This window comes from Stenella coeruleoalba, assembly GCF_951394435.1.
Source record: "Stenella coeruleoalba genome assembly, chromosome: 9".
Classification (NCBI taxonomy): Eukaryota; Metazoa; Chordata; class Mammalia; order Artiodactyla; family Delphinidae; genus Stenella; species Stenella coeruleoalba.
In genome coordinates, this window is record NC_137155.1 from 15301139 (window position 1) to 15328531 (window position 27393).

Here is a 27393-nt window from a genome sequence, read left to right on the forward strand (position 1 = left end):
GCTGGCCAAATACATTTTTAAATCACTTGTTCCTTGTAGTCAAGCCAATGGCATAGGTTAGTGATCCCCTGACCTTTTGGAAATTGCTGTAACTTCAATAGCTCTTCCCATCCTTCATCCTCAGGCTTAATCAAAAACCTATTCATTTGAAGTGCATGTAGTATCTGGATTTTTTTTTTTTTTAGTTAAGACAAAATGAATTTAATGTTCTCTATTTTTTAAAAGACTTTTTTAAAGAGCAATTTTAGGTTCACAACAAAATTGAGAGGAAGATACAGATATTTTCCATATACCCCCAGACCCCACCATGGCCTCCCCCATTATCAACATCCCCAGAAGAGTGGTACACTTGTTACAATTCATGAACCTATATTGATACATCATAATCACCAAGGTTCATATTACATTAGGGTTGACACTTGGTGTTGTCCATTCTGTGGGTTTAGACAAATGAATAATGACATGTATCCATAATTATAGTATCACGCAGAGTATTTCCACTGTCCTAAAAATCCTCTGTGCTTTGCCTATTCATCCTTACCCACCACCCTACCCCTGGCAACAACTGATATTTTTTATTGTTTCCATAGTTTTGCCTTTTCAGAATGTGAAAAGGAATCATGCAACATGTAGCCTTTTCAGACTGGCTTCTTTCACTTAGTAGTAAAAGCATTTAAGGTTCCTCCGTGTCTTTTTGTGGCTCAACACTCATTTCTTTTTAGTGCTGAGTAATATTCAGTTGTCTGGATATACCATGGTTTCTTTATTCATTCACCTACTGATAGACATCTTGGTTACTTCTAAGTTGGCAGTTCTGAATAAAGTCGCTAAAAACACCCGTGTGCAGGTTTTTATGTGGGCATGTTTTGAACTCCTTTGGGTAAATACCAAAGAGCGATCCGCCCACCCACCCCTTTTTTGATAACAGAACAGTTTTCCTTATGTAATGGAAGACAGCACACCCAGGCTGGGTTTCACCAAGAAAAAGTGTGATCATGGGCCTTCTTAGAGAATCTGTGACACACCTGAACCACCCTGGGGTGGGGGTGGGGGGCAGTAGCAGCCGTCACAAGTGTGTCATCCGTTAGATCCATATTCTTCACTCACGTAGGTAAAGAAACTAGATGGGAACAACTCACACTTGCAGTAAAAGTGACACCTAATAATGTCCATATAAAAAACAAGAGCTGGGAATTCCCTGGCTGTCCAGTGGTTAGGACTCCACGCTTCCACTGCAGGGGGGACAGGTTTGATCCCTGGTCGGGGAACTAATCCCGCAAGCCACAGTGGAGTGTCCAAAATCAAAAAACAAAAAAACCGAGAGCTGATTGGTCAGTGGAATGAAACGAGGTATGCTCTGTTTTAATGGCCATTGCACAGATCTCTGAAATTATCCTGCTTTTATTTATTTATTTATTTATTTATTTATTTATTTATTTATTTATTTGCGGTACGCGGGCCTCTCACTGTTGTGGCCTCTCCCGTTGCGGAGCACAGGCTCCGGACGCGCAGGCTCAGCGGCCATGGCTCACGGGCCCAGCCGCTCCGCAGCATGTGGGATTTTCCCGGACCGAGGCACGCACCCGTGTCCTCTGCATCGGCAGGTGGACTCTCAACCACTGCGCCACCAGGGAAGCCCTATCCTGCTTTTTAACATTCACTTTAGAAATGAGAGTTGGGAAGATTCTCAGGGGAGAGAGGAGGACTTTATTCTTGAGCTGGTCATGAGCCAAAGGCCAGGTGACTGACATTCTCCGCTCCTTCTCCCATCCTTTTCAGCATGTGACTGCAACAGGAAAGATTCCCAGAAGCACATCTGTGACCAGGACACGGGCACATGTCACTACCGAGAGGGTGTTAGCAGCCCACGATGTGATCGCTGCACCCAGGGTCACGGCCAGAAATTCCCTGCTTGTCTTCGGTGTCACTTGTGCTTTGATCCATGGGACCACACCATTTCTTCCCTCTCCAAAGCGGTGCAAGGGTTAATTAGGCTGGCTGCTAACACGGAAGATAAAAGAGAGACCCTGCCTATCTGTGAGGCTGACTTCAAAGGCCTCAGAGAGAACATGTCTGAAATAGAAAGGATTTGGAGACATCCTGTTTTCTCATCTGGGGAATTCTTAAAAGTCAAGGATTATCATGACTCTGTTCGGTAAGGTTAGTGTGCAAGTAATAGATCGCCAAGTTCCTGATTTACCTTAAGTCCTGTGAACTTTAGCAGCCTTCAACTTAGAAATGAACCTTTGTTGATGTTAGGGAAGTAATCATTGTTCCATTAATAACCAGGCTGGGAATCATCGTTGTCTCTTTCTTACCTAGTTAGAATGACATGATTTTGCGAGATGTCATTGATTATAACAAAAAGGCAATCGTGAGGTTAATTGAGAAACCCAAACCCCGCAGAGCTGAAAGACAAAATTGGAAGTGGGGAAGTTTCTAATACAAAGATTTTTTTTTGACCATGCTCTCAGGGAAATCTGCTAAATGTTCCCAAATTCTTCAGTTGTTTATAAGCCCACACATTACTGTGAAGTCATATAATGAGTACAGTAATTCTTTCAAAATGCAGTATCATTTTTATTATATATTATTGAGTCCTTCTTTTCATTCATCAAATATTTCTAGAGATTATGGTGATTGCTCTGGACCAGGAGTCAGGAAACCGTAGCCCACAGGCAGTATCTGACCCATCATATTTTTTTGTAAATAAAGTTTTATTGGAACACAGCCACACCCATTATTTACATCCTCTGTGCCTGCTTTCTCTCTACAATGACAGAGTTGAGTGATTGTGACAGGGCCACTATGGTGCCCCCAAGGCCTAAAATATTTACTCTCTGGCCCTTTAAAGAAAATGTTTGCTGACCTGCTGTGGGCAAAACTAGGATGAGCAGGGTATAGTTTCCACCCCTCTAGGAGTACATAGTCTACTAAGAAACCAAAAAGATTATAGTTCTATAGAAAAATATCCCTCCTCCCCCAGAAAAGCTCCTGGATTAAAGAATAGTTGAAGCTGCAGAGTTTTATGTTACATGAAACACAAGTGTAGGGACTTCCCTGGTGGTGCAGTCATTAAGAATCTGCCTGTCAGGGCTTCCCTGGTGGTGCAGTGGTTAAGAATCCACCTGCCAATGCAGGGGACACGTGTTCAAGCCCTGGTCCGGGAAGATCCCACATGCCGTGGAGCAACTAGGCCCGTGCGCCACAGCTACTGAGCCTGCACTCTACAGCCCACGAGCCACAACTACTGAAGCCTGTGCACCACGACTACTGAACCCACATGCTGCAACTACTGAAGCCTGCGCAGCTAGAGCCTGTGCTCCACAACAAGAAAAGCCACTGCAATGAGAAGCCCACACACCACAACAAAGGGTAGACCCGGCTCGCCACAACTAGAGAAAGCCTGTGTGCAGCAACGAAGACCCAACGCAGCCAAAAACAAACAAACAAACATACAAAAACCCACAAGCATAAATATAAGGCCATTCGTTATCACCAGACAAAAAATCCTGAAGTATATGGCAACTGCTTAAAAGTTACACAAGGAAGATGATACAACTCACCTGGATACTTCAGAGGAAGGGCCACCTGCATCATAAACGAAGCTATAGGGCCCAGAGGTGTCACATAGCCAAGTCAAGTTGGCAGGTGAGGACAGGCACTGCTATGCCCTGGTAAAGACTGTGGCCCAGGTTTCCAGATCTCCTCATTTTTTAAACAATGTCAGACATCCAGAGTTTTATGGAAATGTCCCCACTTTAAAATAGAGGCAGGTAATCCAGTAGTGCTTTTAAAAAGCACTGTAGAGGCCAAAGAAACTTGTCTGAGAATGAGTTTTGGCTCATGGACCACTGGTTTGTGGTTATAAGACATGGCAGATGAAGTGGAACTGAGAAAGCAGAAGGAGCCAATCCACAGTAGATGCTGTAGCTAGAGATAGTGCAAGAGCCCCGAGCAGAACCAGAGAGAAGAAAGCAAGAGGAGCCGGAGTCCCAGGGCCAGGCCTGAAGCCGTGAGGATAAGTCTGCCCCGTCTTGGTCCACCTGCTAAACTCCTATTCCTCTATAACAAGCACCCAGACACCGCCCCCTCACTGAAGCCTTCCCTGACCTCCTGAGAGAGGATGTGTTTCCTTCTGCATCTTCCCACGTCTTTTCGGCTCAGCCATTGCCTCACTGAGGGACTCCTCTGGGCAAAGCTGCCTTCTCTGTACCTTTCTTCAGGCCTGGTTTAGTTAAGTAATAAATGTTTGTTGGGTAAATTACAAATCAAAGGGGAAGAGGAGGACAGAGAAACCAAGATATCATAAGCATAGATTGAGAAGTCAAACTACTGTGGTTCAAATCCACCTGCTGCTGTGTGGCCTCAGAAGTTACTTAGCTTCTCCAAGCTTCAGTTTGTTCATCAAAAGCAGGGTTAAAGTCTCTATTTCATGGGATTCTTGTGAGAATCACTCAAGACAAGCCACTTTGCATGGTGTCTGGCACATAGTAAGTGCTTTAAGAGTACCAGCTATGATAATAGTATGTACTGTTATTGTTATTAGCCAGAAGAATTACAGTGCTGACAGTTGGAGCTTGAAGGAAAAGTCTGTAGATTAGAAGGGAAAGTGAGAGCAGAAAATGCTAGGAAGCATTGGTTAATACTTTGCAGTCATACCAAGATAAATTAGTCCCATAAATTTGTATTGTAGCTTCCCTGAACTGTACTCTTCAAGATTTGTACCCAAGTTCCCCTTCATGAGGGATATTCTAATTATTCACTTGAACCAACTGTGTTTGCTGAACCCAGCCAACTGAAGTGGGACAAAGGTGACACCATCAAAGGTGATGTAGAAAGAACACACCCAAATGTACACTCGCCAGCAAGGAAACCTGTCACTTGTGGAAATTCAAAGTTTAAGACACTGTACAGAAGTAACAGTAAAAGGAACCTTGCTGGAAGCAGATTTATTCTAAATGAGGTACTGATTTTTATCCTTGTCTTGTGTGAGGGATTCTGTTAAAAGCCTAATATAGGTTGGCTCCCTTAGACTGATTTAAATGAACCACGTCTGAATACGTGTTTTTGAAAACCAAAGTAAAGGGAGACAGAGTATAAACAGCTGAAATTGAAAGATTCAAAAACCTTTATGCTATGAAACCATTTTAAATGAGTGCTGAAATACTCTAGGAAGCGGAATTAACAAGAAAGAGATAAGCCATAAACAATCATAAACTGTCAAATGAAAATTTGGGGGGGGAAAAATCCATCCTAAGTATGAGGATACCTAATAATGAGGGCAATCTTTTTATTATTATTATTTTATTTATTTTTATTTATTTTTTGGCTGTGTTGGGTCTTTGTTGCTGCGTGTGGGCTTTCTCTAGTTGTGGCGAGCGGTGGCTACTCTTGGTGCGGTGCGTGGGCTTCTCATTGCGGTGGCTTCTTTTGTTGCAGAGTACGGGCTCTAGGCGTGAGGGCTTCAGCAGTTGTGGCACGTGGGCTCAGTAGTTGTGGCGCATGGACTCAGTAGTCGTGGCGCACAGGCTTAGTTGCTCTGTGGCATGTGGGATCTTCCCAGACCAAGGATTGAACCGGTGTCCAATGCGTTGGCAGGCGGATTCTTTTTTTTTTTTTTTTTGCGGTACGCGGGCCTCTCACTGTTGTGACTTCTCCCCTTGCGGAGCACAGGCTCCGGACGCGCAGGCTCAACGGCCATGGCTCACAGGCCCAGCCGCTCCGCGGCACGTGGGATCCTCCCGGACCGGGGCACGAACCCATGTCCCCTGCATCGTCAGGTGGACTCTCAACCACTGCGCCACCAGGGAAGCCCAGCAGGCAGATTCTTAACCATTGCGCCACCAAGGGAAGTCCGAGGGCAATTTCTTTACTTGTGTTTTTTCCACAATCTGTTGAATGTAATATAAGCTTAGCTACATTTTCTCTCATTTTCTCCTATAGGAAAGAAATCATTCAACTAAGTGACCAGAGGAAAACAGTGTATGAATTTCAAGATCTGAAAGAAAGAACGAGGAATAAAGTGAACCTCTTACTTGAAGATCTTCAAGAAGAAATTGATTTGCACTCCCGTGCCCGTAATGCAAGCATCATGGGTAAGAGAGGAAATGCACCTCAGATGTCTGTTTCTGGACAGGAGTTGATAAAATCCATAGTGCATTCCATTAGTGAATCTCCCTGTGCTTATTGCCACAGCACCTGAGCACTTTAGAACGTGAAAACACACCCTTTAAAGGTATTATTTGTGCAGGAATATTTCAACTTTTTAAAACATTGCAGAGACGGATAGCATTTGCACAAAATAACGCTAACAATCTGCGATACTAAACAAATACTGAAACCCAAAGTATTGTGATGCCAAACCATGCTAGGATCTCATTTAATCAGCAGCTTGGAAATTCTATTGTGGCCGTAAGGAAATGAGAGAGGCATGTTTCCGTGCCTTCCTGAGTACAAGCCACTCCATTTCCAGCAACCACAAATGCAAAGGAATATGAGGCAAAAGGGACCTAAACAATTTCTCTTAAGAACTTTGTAGGAATTTGGAGACATGTTACATACTAGAAGCCTGTAATTCATATTGCATAATTCTTAAAAATGAACAGGAATTATGCCAAAATCAACTTGGAGGAGAAATGGAACTCTAAAGCAGAACTTGAATTAGCTCATCTGCTGATCTCCCATGAGATCCTTGTTATGTTTGGAAATGGACAGACAGCTTGTTAGTACCAGGAGAGGCAGCACCGAACTTATTCACACCAAACCCATCTAGTTGAGCGGTATAAGGGAAAATATACGTGAAACCTATCTCAAGGCACAAACATTGTCTGCTTTTCCTCATCCTATGTCTATGGTCCTGTTTGTCATCTGATCTTGAGCTAAAAGAGAAAAAAATAGATGGCAATTAATGACCCTAAAGGAAAGCCTAAATTTGATGAAATCACTGTTGATGACGCTCAATAAATGCTACATAAAGAGTAAGGAATTTGTTCCGATTCCTAATCTGGAAGAAGGTGCCCACTGAAAGAACTGAAAATCCGTCAGCAGTCACCCAGGCCAGGTAGAAGAGAGCAAAACTGCCCCATGCTGATTCTCTCAAACTTGCAGTCCAACAGCAATTACTGGGCTTTTTGTTGATGCCCGACACTGTGCTGAACAGCAGAGACAGGCAGTAAGTCTCACCCTGAAGTCATCCCAGTCTTGTGGGGGGAAGACAGACATATAAACAATCCCCAAACAATGAAAAGACTCTATCAGAACGTTTTCAAGCTACTTCGGGAGCAGAGTAGAGAGAATGAGTTCTTCCTGGGTCTATTAGAAAAGGCCTCTCAGAATAAAGATAAATTTGCCAGATAAATCAAGGCAGAAAATCATTCCAAGCAATAGAAACATGGCTTTTTGTTCGTTTGTGTGTGTGTGAGATGGGGGGGGGCGAGTAGGCGGTTCATGATAAATGAAAATCACAATGTAGTGAGTCCGTTAGTGTAAAAACCAGGAATGTTGAAAAGATAAAGTGTGGTTGTCATGCCTGGATTATGACTACATGAGAGTAAAGATCAGAACCCTGGGCCTTTGGTTCCTAGAACAGTTTAAAGCCCTAAGATACTCTCATTTACATTAAAACATCCCACATTACTTTCAGGGATTTGTGTTTCCATTACAATATGGAAAATACAGAGAAGTGTTTAAGAACACAGGTTCTAGAGTCCAACTACCTGGCTTCAAATCCTGGCTTCACATCATACTATCAGTGAGACCTTGCTATCCTCAGAGCCACCATTTCTCACTGGTAAAATGGTGGTCGTCGTGCTAACCGCCTGACAGTGTTTTGTGGAGATCAAGGATGAGAACTGATGAGAAGGCCAGGCGTATAGAAAGCACTCAGCATGTTAGCTGTTGTCATCAGCCTCAACATCAGAGGTCAGCAAACTACAGTCTGCCCGCAAATCCTACCCACAGCCTGTTTTTGTAAATGAAGTTTCACCAGGAGACCACCACCTCACCTATTTATTTATGTGGTGTCTGTGGCTACTGTCACTCTGCAGTGGCAGCACTGAGTAGTTGTGACAGCAATGTGATGGCAGGTAAGCCTAAAACATTTATTCTCTGGCCTTCTGTAGAATGACTTTGTCAACTCCTGCTCTATACAGTGAGGTGAACTTAGTTGTTTCATCGTATTGGATTCATATGGGTGGTCAAAATTAATACATAACATTTGGGGAACTTCACAGAGGGTCTTTATATTATCTCACTTAATCTCCACAGATTATCATCATCAGTTTACAGATAAGGAAACACAATCTAAGAGACTTAATAGATTTGCTCAAGGCCATACCCAGACAGTAAAGGGAGAAGCCAGCATTCAAACCCATGTCTGCAAACTTAAGCCTCAGTGCTCTGTAGCTATTACATGTATATCTATGACGCGACATCTGCAAGTTTGAGAAAATCAGCATAGGGGCACTTCTGCTTTCTTCTGCCTGTCTTGGGTGACTGCTGACAGATTTTCAGTTCTTTCAGTGGGCACCTTCTTCCAGATTAGGAATGAGAACAAATTCCTTACTCTTTATTTATTTTATTTATTTATTTTTTTGCGGTACGTGGGCCTCTCACTGCTGTGGCCCGTTGCAGAGCACAGGCTCTGGACGTGCAGGCTCAGCGGCCATGGCTCATGGGCCTAGCCGCTCCACGGCATGTGGGATCTTCCCGGACCGGGACACGAACCCGTGTCCCCTGCATCGGCAGGTGGACTCTCAACCACTGCGCCACCGTGGAAGCCCAATTCCTTACTCTTTACTTCCCTGTTAAGTGCAAATTCAAGGGAGAGGATGTTGAATTTTTGTATTGATCATTGAGACCAAGACAGTCTAGTCAAATTGGGGAATGATTATCTCGATAACCCATGTATAATTTCATTTGTTTTCACAAAATTTATCTTACCTCAATTTGTGTTGATGTAGATTCCTCAAAGAACATCAAGAAGTATTATCAGAGCTCTATCTGCTGAAAAGAAAACTAATGAAACTACTTCCATCATAGATAACTGAAAAAAACAGAAATGACTTACTTACCATCTTAGATACACTAACCTCAAAAGAAAACTTGTCATTGGAGAAATTAAAGCAGATCCAGATACCAGATATTCAAACATTGCATGAAAAGGTAAATATTCATGACAGTATAGTCAAAGTGTTTGTGGTTTCTACTTGATATACAGACCTCTTCGATTGTATTTCCCTGTCTTACATTTTATTTTTTAATTTATATTTTATAAGTGTAGAAAGTATCTATAAATAATATATATTTAATCTAAAAATAATATAAATATTTATATTTTATTTTTTATTTCTTAAGTCAAAGTTTGAGAAAAATCAAAGAGTAAAGATTGTGGCTTGATTTTATTATCTTATGCTATTTACTTTTTCTCAACCGGTACAGATTATGGACATTTACTCCTCCTGCCTCATAAGTAAAAGGTACTTTTTATTTTTAAAAAATAATGAAATTAACATGGAAATGCTAGACATGTGACTATTTCCCCCAAAACTATAAGTGTAAAAGCAACATTGATTGGCCCAAATGCTGATAACAAATAAGTTAGATATTTATTCAGTTAACTAGGAAATACTTAATCACTCATATCCATGTACTAAGTGTGAACAGCTATTGAAGAAACACATATGAATAGAGCAGTGCCTTGCCTTGGTGAGCCTGGAGGATGTTAGAAAAAGCTCTGCCAACAAGTTGCTTTTTCTTTTTAATTTTTAAAAAATTTTTGCCTGCATTGGGTGTTCATTGTTGCATGCAGGCCTCCTCTAGCCGTGGCGAGCAGGGGCTACTCTTCTTTGCAGTGCATGGGCTTCTCATTGCATGGCTTCTCTTGTTGCAGAGCTCGGGCTCTAGGCGCACGGGCTTCAGTAGTTGTGGCACACGGGCGTCAGTAGTTGTGGCTCGCGGGCTCTAGAGCACAGGCTCAGTAGTTGTGGCACGCGGGCTTAGTTGCTCCGCAGCATGTGGGATCTTCCCGGACCAGGGATCGAACCTGTGTCCCTTGCACTGTTGACTGATGGATTCTTAACCACTGCACCACCAGGGAAGCCCCAACAAGTTGCTTTTTAGCATAGATACTTTCTCCTGTCAGGTGTATGGAGGAGGGAACATGCCCTGTGTGCTCTTGTCCTGTGGTGGCCCGAGCTGTCCCGGCTCCTGACCCTCTCGAGGAACACCCTCCACAAAGCTCAGGAAGCAGAGTTCGTGATTCGCAATTTGAACAGCCAAGTTCAAGGGTTGAAAAATCAGGTAAACGATGTCTTCTCATGCTTTATTTGTAAAATTAGTAGCAATTAAAAAAGCAAACTATTTGGAATTTTTTAAATTTCCATTTAACTCCTAAGTGATAAGGGTAGATTCTAGATGTTAGATGTTCTTGTGCCTGACAATATAGAATAAAAATATAGATGTGGATATGAATGGTGATTTAGAAGTAGCTGTGAATATTGATATATTTTCTCATATATTTTCTCATATATATGTATAGTGTGTATGTGTGTATATGGTGAGAAAGAAGAGAAAAACCTCAAAGTATATGTTTGTAGGACATATACAGACTTGTGTGGATAGGTTTCCTTTATAGCAAACACTGCATAGAAATGTGTAAACTCCTAGCCTTGAAGGTTTCAAACTATAGAGCTGTCAAAGTAAAGAATATTTTTCATAAATTCAAGGGTGTGTTTGAAATTCTACTAAATAGACAAATTTTGATGTTAGAGTTTAATTTAATATTAGAAAATATTTTAAGGGGAATATACTCTTAATGCCTTGAACTCTTTCCTATGTTGATAGACATGATAAAGTTGCTTTAATATTTAAGTACCCGATAATGGAATCTCTAATAATTTTAAGTGGTTTCATTTACTTTTCTGGTCATATTAATAAATGAGTATAATTTTTAATTACCTATCTTTCTTTAGGGTTTTTTGGTGAATACATTATATTTATCTGGAAAGGATGAATACAGTTTTAGGTGTTTTGTGAATACATTGTGTTCAGCTTAAAAACAAGATGATGATGTGCTCCCTAGTTTGCTTTTTTTTTTTGGACGTATACATAGAGCCTTTGATGAAGAAAAAAGAGCTGAATTTTTTACCAATATAAGGTAAATATTATATCAGTTAGCATTGTTGTTTTCAAGCAAGAGAAACCAACCCCTCACCAAAAAGGAAGACATCTGAGTCTCAGAAGTGAGAGGAGAATAGAGAGCCAGCCTTGGGAATGGGGTGAGAACCACAGCGATGAGACACACTCCTGCGCATGCGCACACGCAGAGCACCAGTTTGCTCCGTGAGCCTCGCCTCCATGCATCCGAACCCCGGCTGGTACTACGTGCTTGCTCCACAGGCTCCGGATCCAAGTTCCAGAGCAAGTCTCTGATTAAGTTAGAGAACATCCCCACACATCCTAAATGTTGAAAAATTTTTTTCACATAGTCATAGTTCTATATTGCCACCTAGTTTTTCACTTGTATGTTATTCTTCATTGCTTTAACAAATATTCATTGAGTACCTACTGCGTGCTGGACATGTATCTAGATGCTGGGAATACAGCAGTGAACAAACGCAAATCCTGGTCCTGCATCCCTGTGGTTAAAACAATCCTTAATGGTTTAATGTAATTTTAAACTACTATATTGCCCCTTCTCAAAAACCAGAAATCTCACACCATTGAAATAAGACCCGTGTTAAGCTATTACTTTTAAAAGATAATCCCTGAAGTGTATAATAGCAGAATGTGGCTCAATCAGCACATAAATGGAGAACTGGAGAAGAATGGGGGTTGTCATGTTGATAAAATGATGTGCTATTTTCCTCTTGATTAGAAGGGGGAAACATGCCAGAAGAGATTATGAGAGAGTTCTCAGGAGTCATGACAGAGGATGGATTGCAGAGAGATGTTTTAAGAGTGAAGTAATTTAGCAATCTCTTTCTTTCTGAATATGGCATCGACTAATGTACACTGAGATTTCATGTGTATAATTTGGTGCTTCCTGTCCAGAGTATTTATTTCTGGAATTCTCATCTTCTATGCCTTCTTACTCACTGCTTCTCCCTTTTATTTTTTTATTGAAATATAATTGACATAGAATGTTGTATTCGTCTTAGGTATACAACATAATGATTTGATATATGTATGTATTGCAAAATGATTAGCACAATAAATTTAGTTAACATTCATCACCACACATAGTTACATTTTGTTTCCTGTGATGAGAAGTTTTAAGATCTTTCTTAGCAACCGTTATCCATTTTACAGTTTAAAAAGTTCTAGAGAATTAAGGAACAACTCCAAAAAATTAAATTACATATTTTTAATCATGTAAATATTTCTTTTTGTTTCATCATTTGCCAGTGACTACCATTAAATCCTCCACAAAATCTGTGTTGCTTAAATTAGGCTGCCTATTTTTGTGGGGAAATAAAGTGAGATTTTCTTTTTTCCTTAACTATGTTTGATCCTAATTAGCCCTGCTTCTGTCACAGTTAATTTATTAAATACAGCTCAACTTGCAGATGATATTGTCCTATTTCTCTTTGTTTTTTCTCTTTCTCTCATTTGTTGGAATTCCAAGAAAAAGTCCGTGACCTATCTCAAAGCACACAGTTAAGAATTTGCACTTCTAGGTTGTAAACATTTTAGTTCTATCATTCCTCCACCAAGTGTACACAGTATCTGGAATTTATCTTTGTAGCCTTCTCTGAGTTCAAACTCGTTTATTAAAAGGAAGAATGCTTTGTTTTTACTCTCAAAGAAAGTACATTATCTGAATCAGAAGAATGTTTAAAAGAGTATTTTAACTTATATTAAACTTATTATTTAAACTTAATATTTTAACTTATATTAAAGAATATGTTCTCAACTTACTAAACATAATGATCACTGTAAGTAATTTCTGTGACACTTGTTGATATGATAGAATGCTAACATGTCATTAAAACAGAATTTGTGTTTTCGATTTGTATCAGGAAAAGTCATTAGTCCTACACCAATAATTGTTTTCAAATAACAATTTTGATCACTAATAATGTTTTAAGAGATAAGTTCACATTATTAAGAAAACATGGTAATGAAAACAGATAATATCAACTTTTAAAAGAGTCCTTTAACATGAATCTATTGTTTAATTATGTAGACTTCTGTTATATTTTTAGTGACCTCTATTTGGTCCAGCTAAGTAAGGAAACGTCACAGAATGTGCCTAATTGTTATGTTTGCTTCATTGTTGTTTTTTTCTTATTCCAGATCAAAAATATAAGTAAACTGGCAGAAGTCTCCAAAAACAATGCCTTACAGCTAAGTGAGAAACTGAGGAATATGAAAAACCAAAGTGAATCTGAAGAAGAAAAAATGAATCTTTTAATCAAGAAACTGAAAATGTTCTTGTTAGGTAATTTTTTTTTTTTAATATTAGGACTGGGGCTTCCCTGGTGGCGCAGTGGTTGTGAGTCTGCCTGCCGATGCAGGGGACACGGGTTCATGCCCCGGTCCGGGTAGATCCCACATGCCGCGGAGCGGCTAGGCCCGTGAGCCATGGCCGCTGAGCCTGCGCGTCTGGAGCCTGTGCTCCGCAGCGGGAATGGCCACAACAGTGAGAGGCCCGCATACTGCAAAAAAAAAAAAAAAAAAAAAATTAGGACTAGTTTCTGTCCCTCCCACACTCTTCCTCCTCTTCTCTCTCCCCATCCTCCTCCTTTTTCTTCCTTTTTTAATTTATACTCAAACATCACAACCAACTCCATATTACGTTAAGTGGAAATGACATGGCTAAATCAGAATCATGATATACTCCTTGATTTTAAATTTCTTCATGGAAACAATTCCAAAATATTAACTGTGTATCAAAAATAATATGGCTCTCTGTATAAGATTAGTTTAGTAATACATCCTAGAATTTAGTTAGAATTCCAAAGAAGTGAACTTGGTCTTTAAAGTTATTTTTTTTTAAACAAGGAAAATCTAACATGAAGACTCTGTCAGATTCCACAACTTTCTCTGCTGACAGAGTGTGTGAGATCAAGGTACGCCAGCTGTTTGTTAGTGTATCAAATACTGTAGTGAGGTGGCATCTAAAATATTGGTTATTTTAGATAAATATTATTGACTGTTTTCCAAGACTCATGTTGGCTTTCTGTGACTGACCAAAGGGGGAACTATTGGATTCATTATTATTATGAATTATTATTATAATTATGAACTTAGTGTCCTTCATTGTGCCTTATTTTCGGAGAGGTTTGTTTTAAACTCCAGAGAACTATTAGTTAAAGATAAAAATCAAATAGTACAGCTGGAAATTGACGGGAAATCTCGCTCTCGGAAATTGACGGGAAATGTCATTTGGGTACAACACTACGTGGAATTGATCTGAGGAGGCTTTCTTTCCTATAGCCATCTTCCAAATTCAATAATTTAATATTCTCCACATGAATTAATAGACAGTAGAGATGTCGGTTACAATCTTTGCAATCACTTTATTAAACCTGTTTATTTATAAGAGACCCCTGTGGCCAAGTATTCTTTCCATCTCACTGTTTCTAGAAATTGTATTAGCAGCTTTAGTCCTGATTTTCAAAGTTAGAAAAGAATAGAGAGTAAAAATGATCAGTAAAAATGACCAAAATAAGCAGTAAAAATGATTGGGTGTGGGATCAGTCAACTGGGCATTTTGTTTGTTCAAAAGCAAGTTTTCAGTGAGCGAGCTAGACGGACTGATATTAACTAGACACAGATCCAGGAACTGTATGAGGAACACGGTAGCTCTTTCTGCAGATACAAGTCAATTCAGACGCCAAAACTAAGATGAAATCAGAGCTGCCACAGCGTCCTCAGTTCCAGCAACGGTCACAGAGCCTACTCCTATACTAGTTCTCATTGCTGCTAAATAAGTTTCTAATAAAAATGTCACTTTAATTAGCCTAAGGAATTAGGGGAAAAAAACTCAGATTATTACAATAAAAATTAGACTAGACATCAAGAAAAATCCTATTCCATAAGAAGAACTTTCCTGGTCAGGGTCCAAGACTCTTGGTCACCAGGAAGCAGTGCCCTTCACCCACCCAGTTCTTTGTTTTTCTTGGGTATAAAGCCCAAATAAAATGATCATGGTGGCCACACTATTCAGGTCTTCTTTTACCATCTTAATATTTTCCTTACGGTCTAAATTCCTTATTAACAGAGTTATGTGTCACTTCTCCTGAAAGTGAATTTATAATCACTTGAATATGAATTTTTAATCTCATAATAAATGCCAAGAAATGTTTCATGACTGAATACGGGGTTAAATTCAATTCACTTTTTATTAGAACTTTTTTTTTTAACAAAAGTTACTATTTCTAGAAAGAGCCAACTCCGTGATTCTGTTTAAAATAATGGCGTTAATTTATTCATGAAAAATTCTCATCACATTTTTTTCAAAAACATTATAGGAAGTAAAGTATTCCTTTTGGGACTTCCCTGGCGGTCCAGTGGTTAGGACTCTGTGCTTTCACTGCCAGGGCCTGGGTTCAATCCCTGGTCGGGGAACTAAGATCCCATAAGCCGCAGGGTGTGGCCAAAAAAAAGGGAAGTTAAATATTCCTTTTATATATTAAACAAGAATAGCTAAGGCAGAAATGAGTGCAAAGAAGATGTATACTGGGGTCATGTCACTCAAATACTAACAGCTATCCAGGCCTCCCATTGTCCTTTTTTTTTTTTTTTTTAATATTTATTTACTTATTTATTTAGCTGTGCCGGGTTTTAGTTGTGGCATGCATGCGGAATCTAGTTTCCTGACCAGGGATCAAACCGCGGCCTCCTGCATTGGGAGCGTGGAGTCTTAACCACCGAACCACCAGGGAAGTCCCCACATTGTCTCTTGAATGAAGTCCAGTTTCCTTAGCCTCACATATAGGGGCATGTGTGATCTGCTCCCAGCCTTCCTAAACTTCCACTCCTTTTTTTTTTTTTTAACTTTTTTAGACACTTTTTTGCTTTTTTAGTTACTTTTTTAGACCCCCCCCCGCCCCCCACTGGCCAGCCGGGAGTGATCCATGCACTGTTACCTGTTCCACCCTGAGCTTGTCCTCGGCGGAGAATGCCCTTACCCCTCTTCTCACTGCACATCTCCACAAATGTAATCTGTGCGGGCCTCCAAGACCGGGTTTAAATGCTGTCTTGAAGTTCTTCCTGAAGTATTTTCTCCTGCCTCTGAACCCCACATCATTCTGGCTTATGTTTATCACTTCTGTTCTTAAGGGATCAGTAATCATCTAAAGTGACTCATAATTCCCCACTTGGTGGTGAACCCCTTGAGGATCAGATCTGTGTCTGATTCATCTCTAACTTCCCCCGTGGCACTCAGCATCTGTGCCTCGATAAGGAGCCAGAGAGAGACAAAGAGCTATGACCCCACATACCAAGAGTCCATCTTACGCACTTTAGTTCTCAAAGGGGGCCAATTTTATTCTTCTGAAAAGCAGGACATAGATGTATTTAAAGGTTTTTTCGCCCCCGCCCCCGTCCCCGGGCTGCACTTGGCGGCATGCGGGCTCCTAGTTCCCCAATCAGAGATCGAACCCATGACCCCTGCCGGGGAAGCACAGAGTGCCAACCACTGGACCACCAGGGAGTTCCCTAAAAGTTTCTTTATAATACGTTAATCATACTGTAAATTACTCTGTTTTGTTGCATCCCCTTCTCAAAATAGGCCCTTGAGCAGTAGCATCAGTTATAATTACCCAATTATGCTGGTGAGCAAAAACTGTGAGCCTTTTTAATGTCATGGAGGATTAGAGAAGAGTTTTGTTGAGTCCAAACCCAGTGCTTCCCCATTGTCTCATTCATGGTATTTGAATCTCTTTTTTCTTTTCTTTTCTTTTTTTTATTGTGGTACGCGGGCCTCTCACTGTTGCGGCCTCTCCCGTTGCGGAGTACAGGCTCCGGATGTGCAGGCTCAGCGGCCATGGCTCACAGGCCCAGCCACTCCACGGCATGTGGGATCTTCCCGGACCGGGGCACGAACCCGCGTTCCCTGCATCGGCAGGCGGACTCTCAACCACTGCGCCACCAGGGAAGACCGAATCTCTTTTTTTAAATTGAAGTATAGTTGATTTATAATGTTGTTAATTTCTGCTATATAACAAAGTGATTCAGTTATACATATGTACATTCTTTTTTGTATTTTCCATTATGGTTTATCACAGGGTATTGAAGATAGTTCCCTGTGCTATACAGTAGGACCTTGTTGTTTATCCATCCTATATATGATAGTTTGCCATTGTGTTTGAATCTTAATGACATCTAAACATTTTAATTGCTTTTGAATCTGTACTTATAGTAAGCAATTCTTGTGAGGACATTTTGTAGCACACGCAGTATTCCAAATCTGTCATTTTTCGTTTTTCCAACAAGCATTGAATGAATTCAGCTTTACATGAGCAGCATTTCTTTCAGAGAGAAGGGAAAATTGAGGATGAAGAAGCATCTGTGAGGCATATACAATAATCCCTGTATTCTAGGGACACATCATCAAATGCAAATTAACTTAGAATTCATTGTGGTGATATTTACAAGGTAGAATGATAAGGAGACACAATTACCTAAAACCCATCTTCTTATTTAGGAGGATAACACGCCTCCAGAGGACATAGAGAGGGTTGCAAATCGTGTACTTGACATCCACCTACCAGTAACATCGCAAAATCTGACCCATGAATTTGACAAAATACGGAAACTTTTGCAACTCTGTGAGGACTACAGGACGGAGGAGAACAGGCTACATAAAGCAGCAGATGGAGCCCGAAAGGTTTTGGTGAAGGCAAAAGCAGCTGAGTAAGTACAGTATTAATATTCTCCTCCTTGTCTTAACAGGCCATCTGCCAAAAGGCCATCTGAAAAATATTTGCCTAAGGAGCTATAACGTTCAAATGAAATGACCCTCTGATAGTTCATTGCCCAAAATGAGGGCTAAGCTGTCTGTGGAGGTGCCCCAGAAAGCTGGGAGGCTGGGAGGCATTGTGCAGAGATGCTGGTTTCCCGTTTTCCTTAGTCTCTGAATGCCCTTCCAGTGTCTGTTACCTCCTTATACCAATATACACCAATAAATGCCATGTATTAATTATATGCCAATATCTTAACAAGTGCTGGGACTGTCTGTGTATTCTTCCTTTCTTGCATACCTATTTATTTTTTAAAAAATCTTCATTGGAGTATAATTGCTTTACAGTGGTGTGTTAGTTTCTGCTGTATTACAGAGTGAATCAGCTATACATATATGTGTATCCCCATACCTCCTCCCTCTTGTGTCTCCCTCCCACCCTCCCTATCCCACCCCTCTAGGTGGTCACAAAGCACCGAGCTGATCTCCCTGTGCCATGCGGCTGCTTCCCACTAGCTGTCTATTTTACATTTGGTAGTGTGTATATGTCCATGCCTCTCTCTCACTTCGTCCCAGCTTACCCTTCCCCCTCCCCGTGTCCTCGAGTCCATTCTCTACGTCTTGCAGACCTATTTTTGTTTCTTTCTGTATTTACTACAATATCAGTACTCCGAAAATCTAGATTAAAGAAAGTATATCACATTAAAAATATGACGGTGAGACAGAGAAGAAATGAACACGAGTGCCCCAGGAGTAATACAGGAGTAGAATGATACATACGGTACACAAAGTCAACCAGCTCTTGCTTCCTTTTGCCCTTGTCGACTTAGCCAAGCAAAGAGGAAAAGCCACCTTGATGTTTTTATGATCATGGGGTGCTGTGAGTCCAGGTCATAGGGTCAGTGGATGATGGTACCATCATCAACACCCATCACCATTTTGGACCCCCAGAAGCAGAGTTGATACCTGAGCTGCCTTCACTGTCTCATCATCCACCTCTACAAGTGAAGTGCATCAGACTCCACTGAAAGCCCAGCCCCTCCTGGTTTTAATATTTCAAACTAGGAAGATTAAGCAACTGGACACAATCATGCAGCAATTAAAAATGATGTTGACGAAGGATTTTTAGTAACATGCAGAGATTGTTACAGTGTAATGTTAATGCTTGTAAAAAGAGCACAGGGATATCAGCTCGGTGCTTTGTGACTGCCTGGAGGGGTGGGATAGGGAGGGTGGGAGGGAGGGAGATGCAAGAGGGAAGAGATATGGGAACATATGTATATGTATAACTGATTCACTTTGTTATAAAGCAGAAACTAACACACCATTGTAAAGCAATTATACCCCAATAAAGATGTTAAAAGAAATCTTCATTAAAAAAAAGAATATAACAGATTATATGTAGAAGGGGATCTCAATCATGAAAAGAAAAAAACTGGTAGGACAAAAATGCTAGCATGTGCCAATATCTTAACAGGTGGTAGGATTACTGGTAAATTTTCCCTCCCTGATATTTTTTTCTTCTTTCTTCTTTTATTGGGGTACTTTCTAAATTTACTATAATGAGCAGTACATTGAAAATCTAAAGGAAAAAAAGAATTCAGTAAAAAGATGTGGGGGAGGGGGGAGTTATGAGAAGGAAAGCCTCCAGAACCCTCACTGTAATTGTAGAGAAAAAAAAGTATAGAAAGGGAGAGCAATATACCGTATGATTCCAACTATAGGACATTCTGGAAAAGGCAAAACTATGGAGACACAGTAAAAATAAGATCAGGGGTTGAGGGGAAGGATGAATAGGCAAGCACAGGAATTTTAAGACAGTGGAAATACTCAGTTTGATACTATAATGATAAATACATGTCATTATATGTTTGTCCAGACCCATAGAACGGACAACACCAAGAGTGAGCCTTAAAGTAAACTGGACTTTGGGTGTTTACGATGTGTCAGTATAGGTTCATCGTTTGTAACAAATGGGCCCTCTGGTGCAGGATGTTGATAATTGGGCAGGTTATGCATGTGTGAGGGCAGGGAGTGTGTGGGAAATCCCTGTACCTTCCTCTCAATTGTGCTGTGAACTTAAACTGCTCTTAAAAAAAAAAAGTTTTGTGTTTTTTTTTTTTTTTTCTTTTCAACGGAGAGAAAGATTATCACTGGAAGGGGAGAGGCTGGGTTGGATGGGGAAGGGGTTTTGCCATTTAGCTATTTTTGCTCTCACACAAGCATTTCTAATGATGCCTCTGCTAAGATCTAGTTCCCTGACTTTGTACCTTCTTGCAAAGGTGCCTCTGAGCCCACAGACCTAAGTATCTGGTGAATGTTGACTTGAGGTGTGCTCACTTCTGTAAAATAGACTACCACCTGGAAAGCTTGTGATGGTAACCTCTGACTGGGCCCCTGGGCAGCTGGAATGTCAGCGAAGCTTAAATAAACCTGAATAAACACAGCCTGAAAACGCAGGGCCTTTCGTTCTCTTCTGCTCCCTCTGGAGCCTCTTGACTACCCCGCCCCCTACTCCAATCAGGATTTCAAGAGCGTTACTTACTTAAGTTTGAGAAATCAGAGAACTGGAATTGGCCGAAGATAGTTTTTTCTGTTCCAAGCTTGACAGTTTTATCCCCCAAACCTCTCTGCTTATGACAAGTTAAGAAGAAACGAGACCTGATCCTTGATTTCCATATCTGGCAAAATCTGTATCTGTGCATGCATATGTATGTGCTTTTACTGGCATCTAAATGTACCTGTGTCTCAAGAGGAAGACTTCAGCACTTTGCCTTGCTTAAGAGTGATTTCAATTGACTTTATGAATAATTCAGTAAAGTTTTTGTTGAGTCGAATGAACTCTCAAGGTGAAATAAATGAATAATTGTATATTTATCTAATCTGATATGTTAGTATTTAGAAAAGCAGCAAATGTTCTATTAAATCTCGACAAAATGTTGAATAAGTTGCAACAAGTTCAAATCACTCAAGTACGGGCAGATTCTACCATCACACAGCTGACTGCCCAGACGACAAAAATAAAAAAGAACGCACTGCAGGTATTTCTCTATCTTCCTTGAAACTAACCTGAAATAGACTGAGTGTGAAGACAGCACAGTTTTTATATCTCATCTTACCTGTCTGATGGAATTATTATGATGATAAATAAGATTATGATAGTATTATGCGTTTAATTAACGTTCTACAGAGTTATCCCGGCATTATTTCATCTCACTGTTGACCAAGCCTGGGGGACAAAGCAGGTGTTGTTACCATCAGCTTGTAGATGAAGAAACTAAGACTCGCGGAGGTTAAGTCACTTACCTAACGTCTCGCAGCTAATTAATGGTAGATGTGAGGCCAGTATTTATCCCTTCTGATACCAGGGAAAGTAACGGACTTCTGAGAGCTCACCAACCAAAGAAATTAAGTTAATTGTTGCCAGATTTTTATAACAAAATATACGTGAAATCTCATCAGCGTATCCTAAGACTGAAAGACTATCTTACCTGAAAGAAAGGGTTCCATCCACTGTTTGGCAGGAATAAAGCCACGGTTTAACCCAGGGGATGGATCCAGAAGAGGAAGCCTGGCAGCTGGAGGACAGAACAGGACCTAGACTGAGAGTCTGTGATGTATCTCTCTCCAGCACATCCTCTTCCCAGCAGATTGCAAGCTTCTCAGTCTGTTCTTCCCCTGAGTCTTAGATATCTAAGTACATGCATCCTGAAAAGAAAAGCAGAAGGCACCAGCACAGGAAGTCATGTACCTGGAAATAAAAAGCTCAGATATGAAGAGGTTGCATATATACAGGAGCAAAAAATAAAGACGGTCTCCAGGTTTTCCCCTTCTAGGCATCTACTCTAGAACAGGGGTTGGCAAAATACAGCCCAAGGGCCACAGGGACCCACCAACTGTTGCATCCAAAGTCATACCGTTTTATTGGAATTCAGCCACGTATTGTCCATGGATGCTTTTGCACTACAATGGCACAGAGTTGAATAGTTGCAACAGAGATTTTATGGACCACAAAGTGTAAAATATTTACTAGCAGCCCCTTTACAGAAAAAGCTTCAAGATTCCTGCTCTAGAAAAACTCCCACCTATGCCCAAGGGCCTAGGAAGGGGCTTCGATTTCTAACAGCATGGTGGACCAGTATATCAAGGAGCCATCTAGTAGGAAAAAACCTGAAAAGGTTAGATGTTTTAACAATTTGTTAAATGCATAGCTGAATTGGTAAAAAATGGAGGAAATCTTCAGAGGCCAATAATGACCGGAAAACATGATCCAGACAGATAATGAAGCATGAACCTGATGGCAGGCGGAGGGTAGCTGTCAGTCCCTGGTGTATTAAAGCTGTTGGTTTCCCTGGCTGCCATGAGTAATAGACAGAAAATGAAACCCATGCAAGGAGGGGATGAGACCCCCGCATAGAGAGGAGACCCCAAAAGGCAAACCCTCAAGGAAATGTTAAACTATTTCAGAGAGAGGAAGAGGCCGTAAAGATATTAGCCTGTGCATGGAGGGGGAGAGTCTTCACTAAGAATTGTTAACAAGCTGGCTCTCAGGTGAGATGAGGCCAGAATTCGTACTACCTGGGTGGCCCTGGTAAACCAAGCTGAAAATGTCATTTAAAGTGCTCCTGGGTTGTCAGGGCCCTCAGATGCCTGACAGAGGCAATAAGAAATCCTTTCCAAAGGAATGTACCTTAAAACCAAGCCTCAAAGGATTCCCTTAAAACACACAATAAAGAAACAAATTGCCTTAAGCAAGAGGCCATCAGTAACAGTAAACAGAGTCAGAATGCAGGAGACTTTGGGTATTACCTTTATTGGATATCCAGTACAAAATAAGAATGTTTATTACGCTTAAGAAAAATCAAAGAAGGCATGAAAGTTTGACCAAAGAACGAGAGATAACAAATGACCTGTCAGACTTCTAGACGTGACAAGTATAGTCGCCAAAATAAGAAACAAGTATAAGGTGTTCGTTATTGTTTATAAGGGAGAAAAAAATTAGAAGCCACCCGCATCCATCGGAAAATAGAAGAATAAATTTTTGTATATTCAAACAATGGAACACTTTCAATTGGTAAAAGTGAGTAAAGAATTTAAAAAATGAAGGATAAAAAAAGAATAAAAAGAGTTACGCAAATTAACTTAGGTGACCTGTACCAGAATAATTTTGAATTAAAAAATTCAAGCTGCAGAAATACACAGGATGATGTATTTGCATAAAGTTTAAAAGTAGAAAATACTGTATATTGTTAGAAATACCAAATACGATAGAGTTCAAAGCATGTAGAAGTATATGGAATGAGAAATATTAGATTCAGAGTAGTGGTGACCTTTGCGGGGGAAGGGGGTGATGATGGTGGTACACCCAGGGTCTTGGCTCACTGGCAATACTTATTCTTAAGCCAGCTGGTGGGCACACGGATACGTGCCACATCTTCTCCTAGAACCTCTTGTCTGTCTGAAGTATTTTTTTATAACATTTTTTTAAGGAACAGAAAAAGCAAAGGAATGATCTCCTTTCCCTTCACACCTAGCTTGTCTTCAGAGGGCTCATTACATCATGTATTTTCTTGTTTCTTGCTTAGAAAGACTGTCTCCTTCCTGGTCTTTCAATCAACAACAGGCTGAAAATCAGGCCCGGGAGACTGAGCTGGATTTAGCAAAGCAACAGTCAGCGCTGGAGGGTGGACTTGCCCGGCTGCAGACCAAGTTGCAAAGGAATAGAGACGAGGCCGTCCGTGTGGGAGCTCAGGCTGAATCGGCCCGGCGCCAGGCTGGGGGCCTTGAGGAGGTCGCTGGTCCTACCCCTGCCACTAAGAGCAGACAACCGTGCTTCTTTGAAGGATAATCCCTTCACCCCAGATTTTTGTGCCATTGGTCAGCATTTCCTTTAGTGCTGGCCCATGCTCAGCAGTGCATGTTTGTAGGGACCCCGCTGGGCATGGAGATGCTTCTGTAAGTGGAGTGCTGTCTCCAAAGAAGACAGGTTTTTGGCCAGATTACGTTAGATTGTTTAGCCCCATCTACGCATCCCGTATTACTAGTGACATCTTAGGCAAATTTTTCCTAAACTTCCAACCATTCACAATTTATGTCATGGGTCTATACTGTATGTATTCAGATCTGCCCACATATACAATACAATCAGATTGATCCCTTTACTCTAATTAAATCACAAAACAAAGAAGTGAAAGTCATCTGCCAAAGAGAATAGATCAAGTTACAAAAATCAGAGTGAGTTCATGAAACAGTTGTGGAAAATGGCCTGTTCATTTCGGTTGCTGAAAGAAGCTATCAACTCATTTTCTTAGCAGGAAATCTTTGGTTGGTCACATTAATATAGCAGCTTAAGCAAAAGAAAGAGGTTGAAGTGTTCTTGTAACTGGTGTATTCTCTTGCTCTTAATTCCTAATGTGCTGGGTACGTGTTCCACTGACTTGGGAGTTGAGGGCATTTTCTATGGAACAGAGGTTGAGAAAGGTGATTCCTGCCCACCCTCTACCACTTCCATAGTGCATTCCTGGGTCTGGTGGTTATTCGTCTATGTAACGTTCCAAGTTGTCAACCACTCAGGCTGACCCTGAAGATTTCCCTTCTAAACGCAAGGAGCCCTTCATACCTTCCTGCCTCCCTGCCTCCCTTCCTTCCTCATGCCCCTTTCACCTTTGTGCCAACCAAATACTGTGTCCTTGCTGCTTCTGAACCTTCACCACTCTCTCTGACCTTCACCTTGCACTTGCAGCTGTTCGACCCAACTGAACCAAACGTTTGTCACGGGCAGAACTGGCTCAGTTCTGTCCTGTTATCTCTGACCTTAACATAGTTCAGGACAAATCGTTGCCTTAACGTGAAAAAAGCCTTGATATTTTGTAACAGAAACATTTTATTTGTGACTAAAGCTGAGCATTTTTTCAACCTGAAAAAAACGACCCAAACCATGCAAATAAAAGCCCTGTCGGAAATATCAGAGTGACTCAAGCGTCACTGACTGGATGATGGTCGCCGCTCATCCCTTTTATGAACGTTATCAGGCAAACATCACGCACGTGTGCATGCTTTACAAATACTTTCTGATGACGGGAGTGTTGCTTTGTTACAGGAGCTTGTTGAGCTACAATGTCAATAAGCTATTCTTCAGCATAAGACAAGCGCGCCAGGACTGACAAAGGAAACCTTAGGGAAAGTGAACCAGCTAAGAGATGCAGCAAACTGGCTGCAGATACAGAGGACAAGATAAGAAGAATAACAGGTATCTATTCTTTAGACGTTCCCAGCTTTATTGAGGTATAATTGACAAATAGAATTGTATGTATTTAAAGTGTACCCCGTGATGATTTGATGGACGTGTACATTGTGAAATGACTACCACAGTTAACACGTCCACCACCTCACATGTTTACTTTTTGTGTGTATGTGGTGAGAATGCTTCAGATCTACCCACGTATACAATACAATCTGATTGATCCCCAGAACCCATTCATCTTATAACTGGAAGTCTGTACTCTGACCAACATCTCCCCCATTTCCCCATCCCCCAACTCCTGGCAACCACCATTCTACTCATTCTATGAGTTCAACTTTTTTTTTTTTTAGATTCCATATATAAGTGATATCATACAGATCTTTCTCTGGCTTACTTTCATTTAGCGTAATGTCCTCTAGGTTCGTTCATGTTGTTGCAAATGGCAGGATTTCCTTGTTCGTAATGATGAATTATATTTATACATACATGTGTATATATCTGATGTGTGTATATATGCCTCTCACACTTTCCTTATCCAGTCATCCACTGACAGGCGCTCAGCTTGTTTCCGCGTCTTGGCTCTTGTGAATAGTGCTGCAGTGAACACAGGAGTACAGATATCTCTTTGAGATACAGATTTGCTTTTCTCAGATATATACACAAGTCCGGGATTCCTGGACCATGTGGTAGTTCTCTCTATCCTTTTACCCACTCCCGCAGTTGGACAATAACATCGTAGTACTCCACCTTTCTGGTAGAACATATACCAATTTCAATTTATCATTGACACAGTTTAACCACTTCTGGGTCCACCGAGGAGAGAGAAGTAGGAGGTGGGTTTGCGACTGTAAGGGAATATGCCTCGTGCCTGATTTTATGTCAACAAGTACTGATGAGCTCTGTCTGCATTAATTGGAACACACTGAGATTGCCTATGGTCACTTTGAAATGCCCTTGTCCTAACTTGGTACTTCTCAACCAGGGGTGATTTTATCCCCTCCCCTGGGGATAAAAATGTCTGAATACATTTCTGCATGTCACAACTAGTGGTGCAACTAACATTCTAGTGGACGGAGGCCGGGGATGTTGCTAAATGTCCTGTAACGCACAGGACATCCCCCTGATAATGAACAATTATTCTGCCCGAAGTATCAATGGTGCCGAGGTTGGAAAACCCTGTCCTAAGCTGTGCTGCTCATTTTCTCCTCTCCTGCAAGTTACTTTTTTGGAGTTACGATCTAGACTCTAGGGTGCTAAGTCATTTATCATGGGTCTGTAGGTAGCAATCCAGAAAGGAAACATACTCTTGAAAAAAATGGAAATTTTGATGCACTAAAAGTGTAGCAAACATAGAACACATACAATCAGAAAGGTAATCAGTGTTTTTTTCCGCAGCTGGTACTCATGATTGTTCTGGGCAATCATCATGTCCTGAACCACCTCTGAATCATCAAGAAATATTGAATGATAAGTGGTCTAGTTTTACTTCTAGTTTTATTTATTGTCTCCCACAACTTTAAAAATTAACCATATTCATTTCGAATATAAGTAACCCTCAAAATACTAAAATAACCCAGGGACTTCCCTGGCAGTCCAGTAGTTAAGATTCTGCACTCCCAATGCAGAGGGCACGGGTTCGATCCCTGGTAGGGGAAGTAAGATCCCACATGCCGCAGGACGGGGCCAAAAAAAACCAACTCTCACTTACAAATGCTACTTTATTATAAAATGAGTCATTGGCCCTACAACTATTTATATCATTGTTATGAAATGAAAAAAATGAGAACGCAACATTAGTGTGGGCCAAAGTCAGGAAAAATACATACCAAACTGTTACCATTAGATATCTGTGGGGGCAAGGAGGGTGAAGAGGAAGACACTACTTTTTACATTTACAGAATTGTTGTAAAAAGTAGTGAGTTTTTTTCACTTTCAGTATTTTCTTAATAATTTAAAAAAGGAAATACTAGGAAAGATTCAAAAAGATAAATGTTGTTTTTACCTTGCACTCCATAGGTGATACCATGAAAAATCAGTTTCTATTATTCCCAGACCTTGGGCCTTCCTGTGAGAACAAAAACACCGGGAGGACCTTTTCTGTCTTATATTTTATGTCAGGGTCTGCATTGTTGCCACTTTTCCCCATAGACTAAAACTTTCACAGTTCTTAAAATTAAGTTGGAAGAGAAGTTTGAGTCAGGCGACTTCTCAGGTCAAAAATGATGCATTCTAGTACTTT

At 40.8% G+C, this 27393-nt stretch overlaps 1 protein-coding gene across 1 annotated transcript in view; it reads left to right on the forward strand.

Annotated features, from left to right (window-relative positions):
• LAMB4 (laminin subunit beta 4) overlaps nucleotides 1-27393 on the forward strand; it is a 107312-nt gene that overhangs the window by 74544 nt on the left and 5375 nt on the right. The window contains 14 exon segments of the mRNA XM_079932179.1: nucleotides 1780-2155; nucleotides 5947-6098; nucleotides 8964-9000; nucleotides 9002-9046; nucleotides 9048-9165; nucleotides 10145-10205; nucleotides 10208-10302; nucleotides 13300-13443; nucleotides 17657-17865; nucleotides 20814-20952; nucleotides 23535-23702; nucleotides 25011-25034; nucleotides 25038-25113; nucleotides 25116-25160. Of these exon segments, the coding sequence (XP_079788305.1) occupies nucleotides 1780-2155; nucleotides 5947-6098; nucleotides 8964-9000; nucleotides 9002-9046; nucleotides 9048-9165; nucleotides 10145-10205; nucleotides 10208-10302; nucleotides 13300-13443; nucleotides 17657-17865; nucleotides 20814-20952; nucleotides 23535-23702; nucleotides 25011-25034; nucleotides 25038-25113; nucleotides 25116-25160 (1689 nt within the window).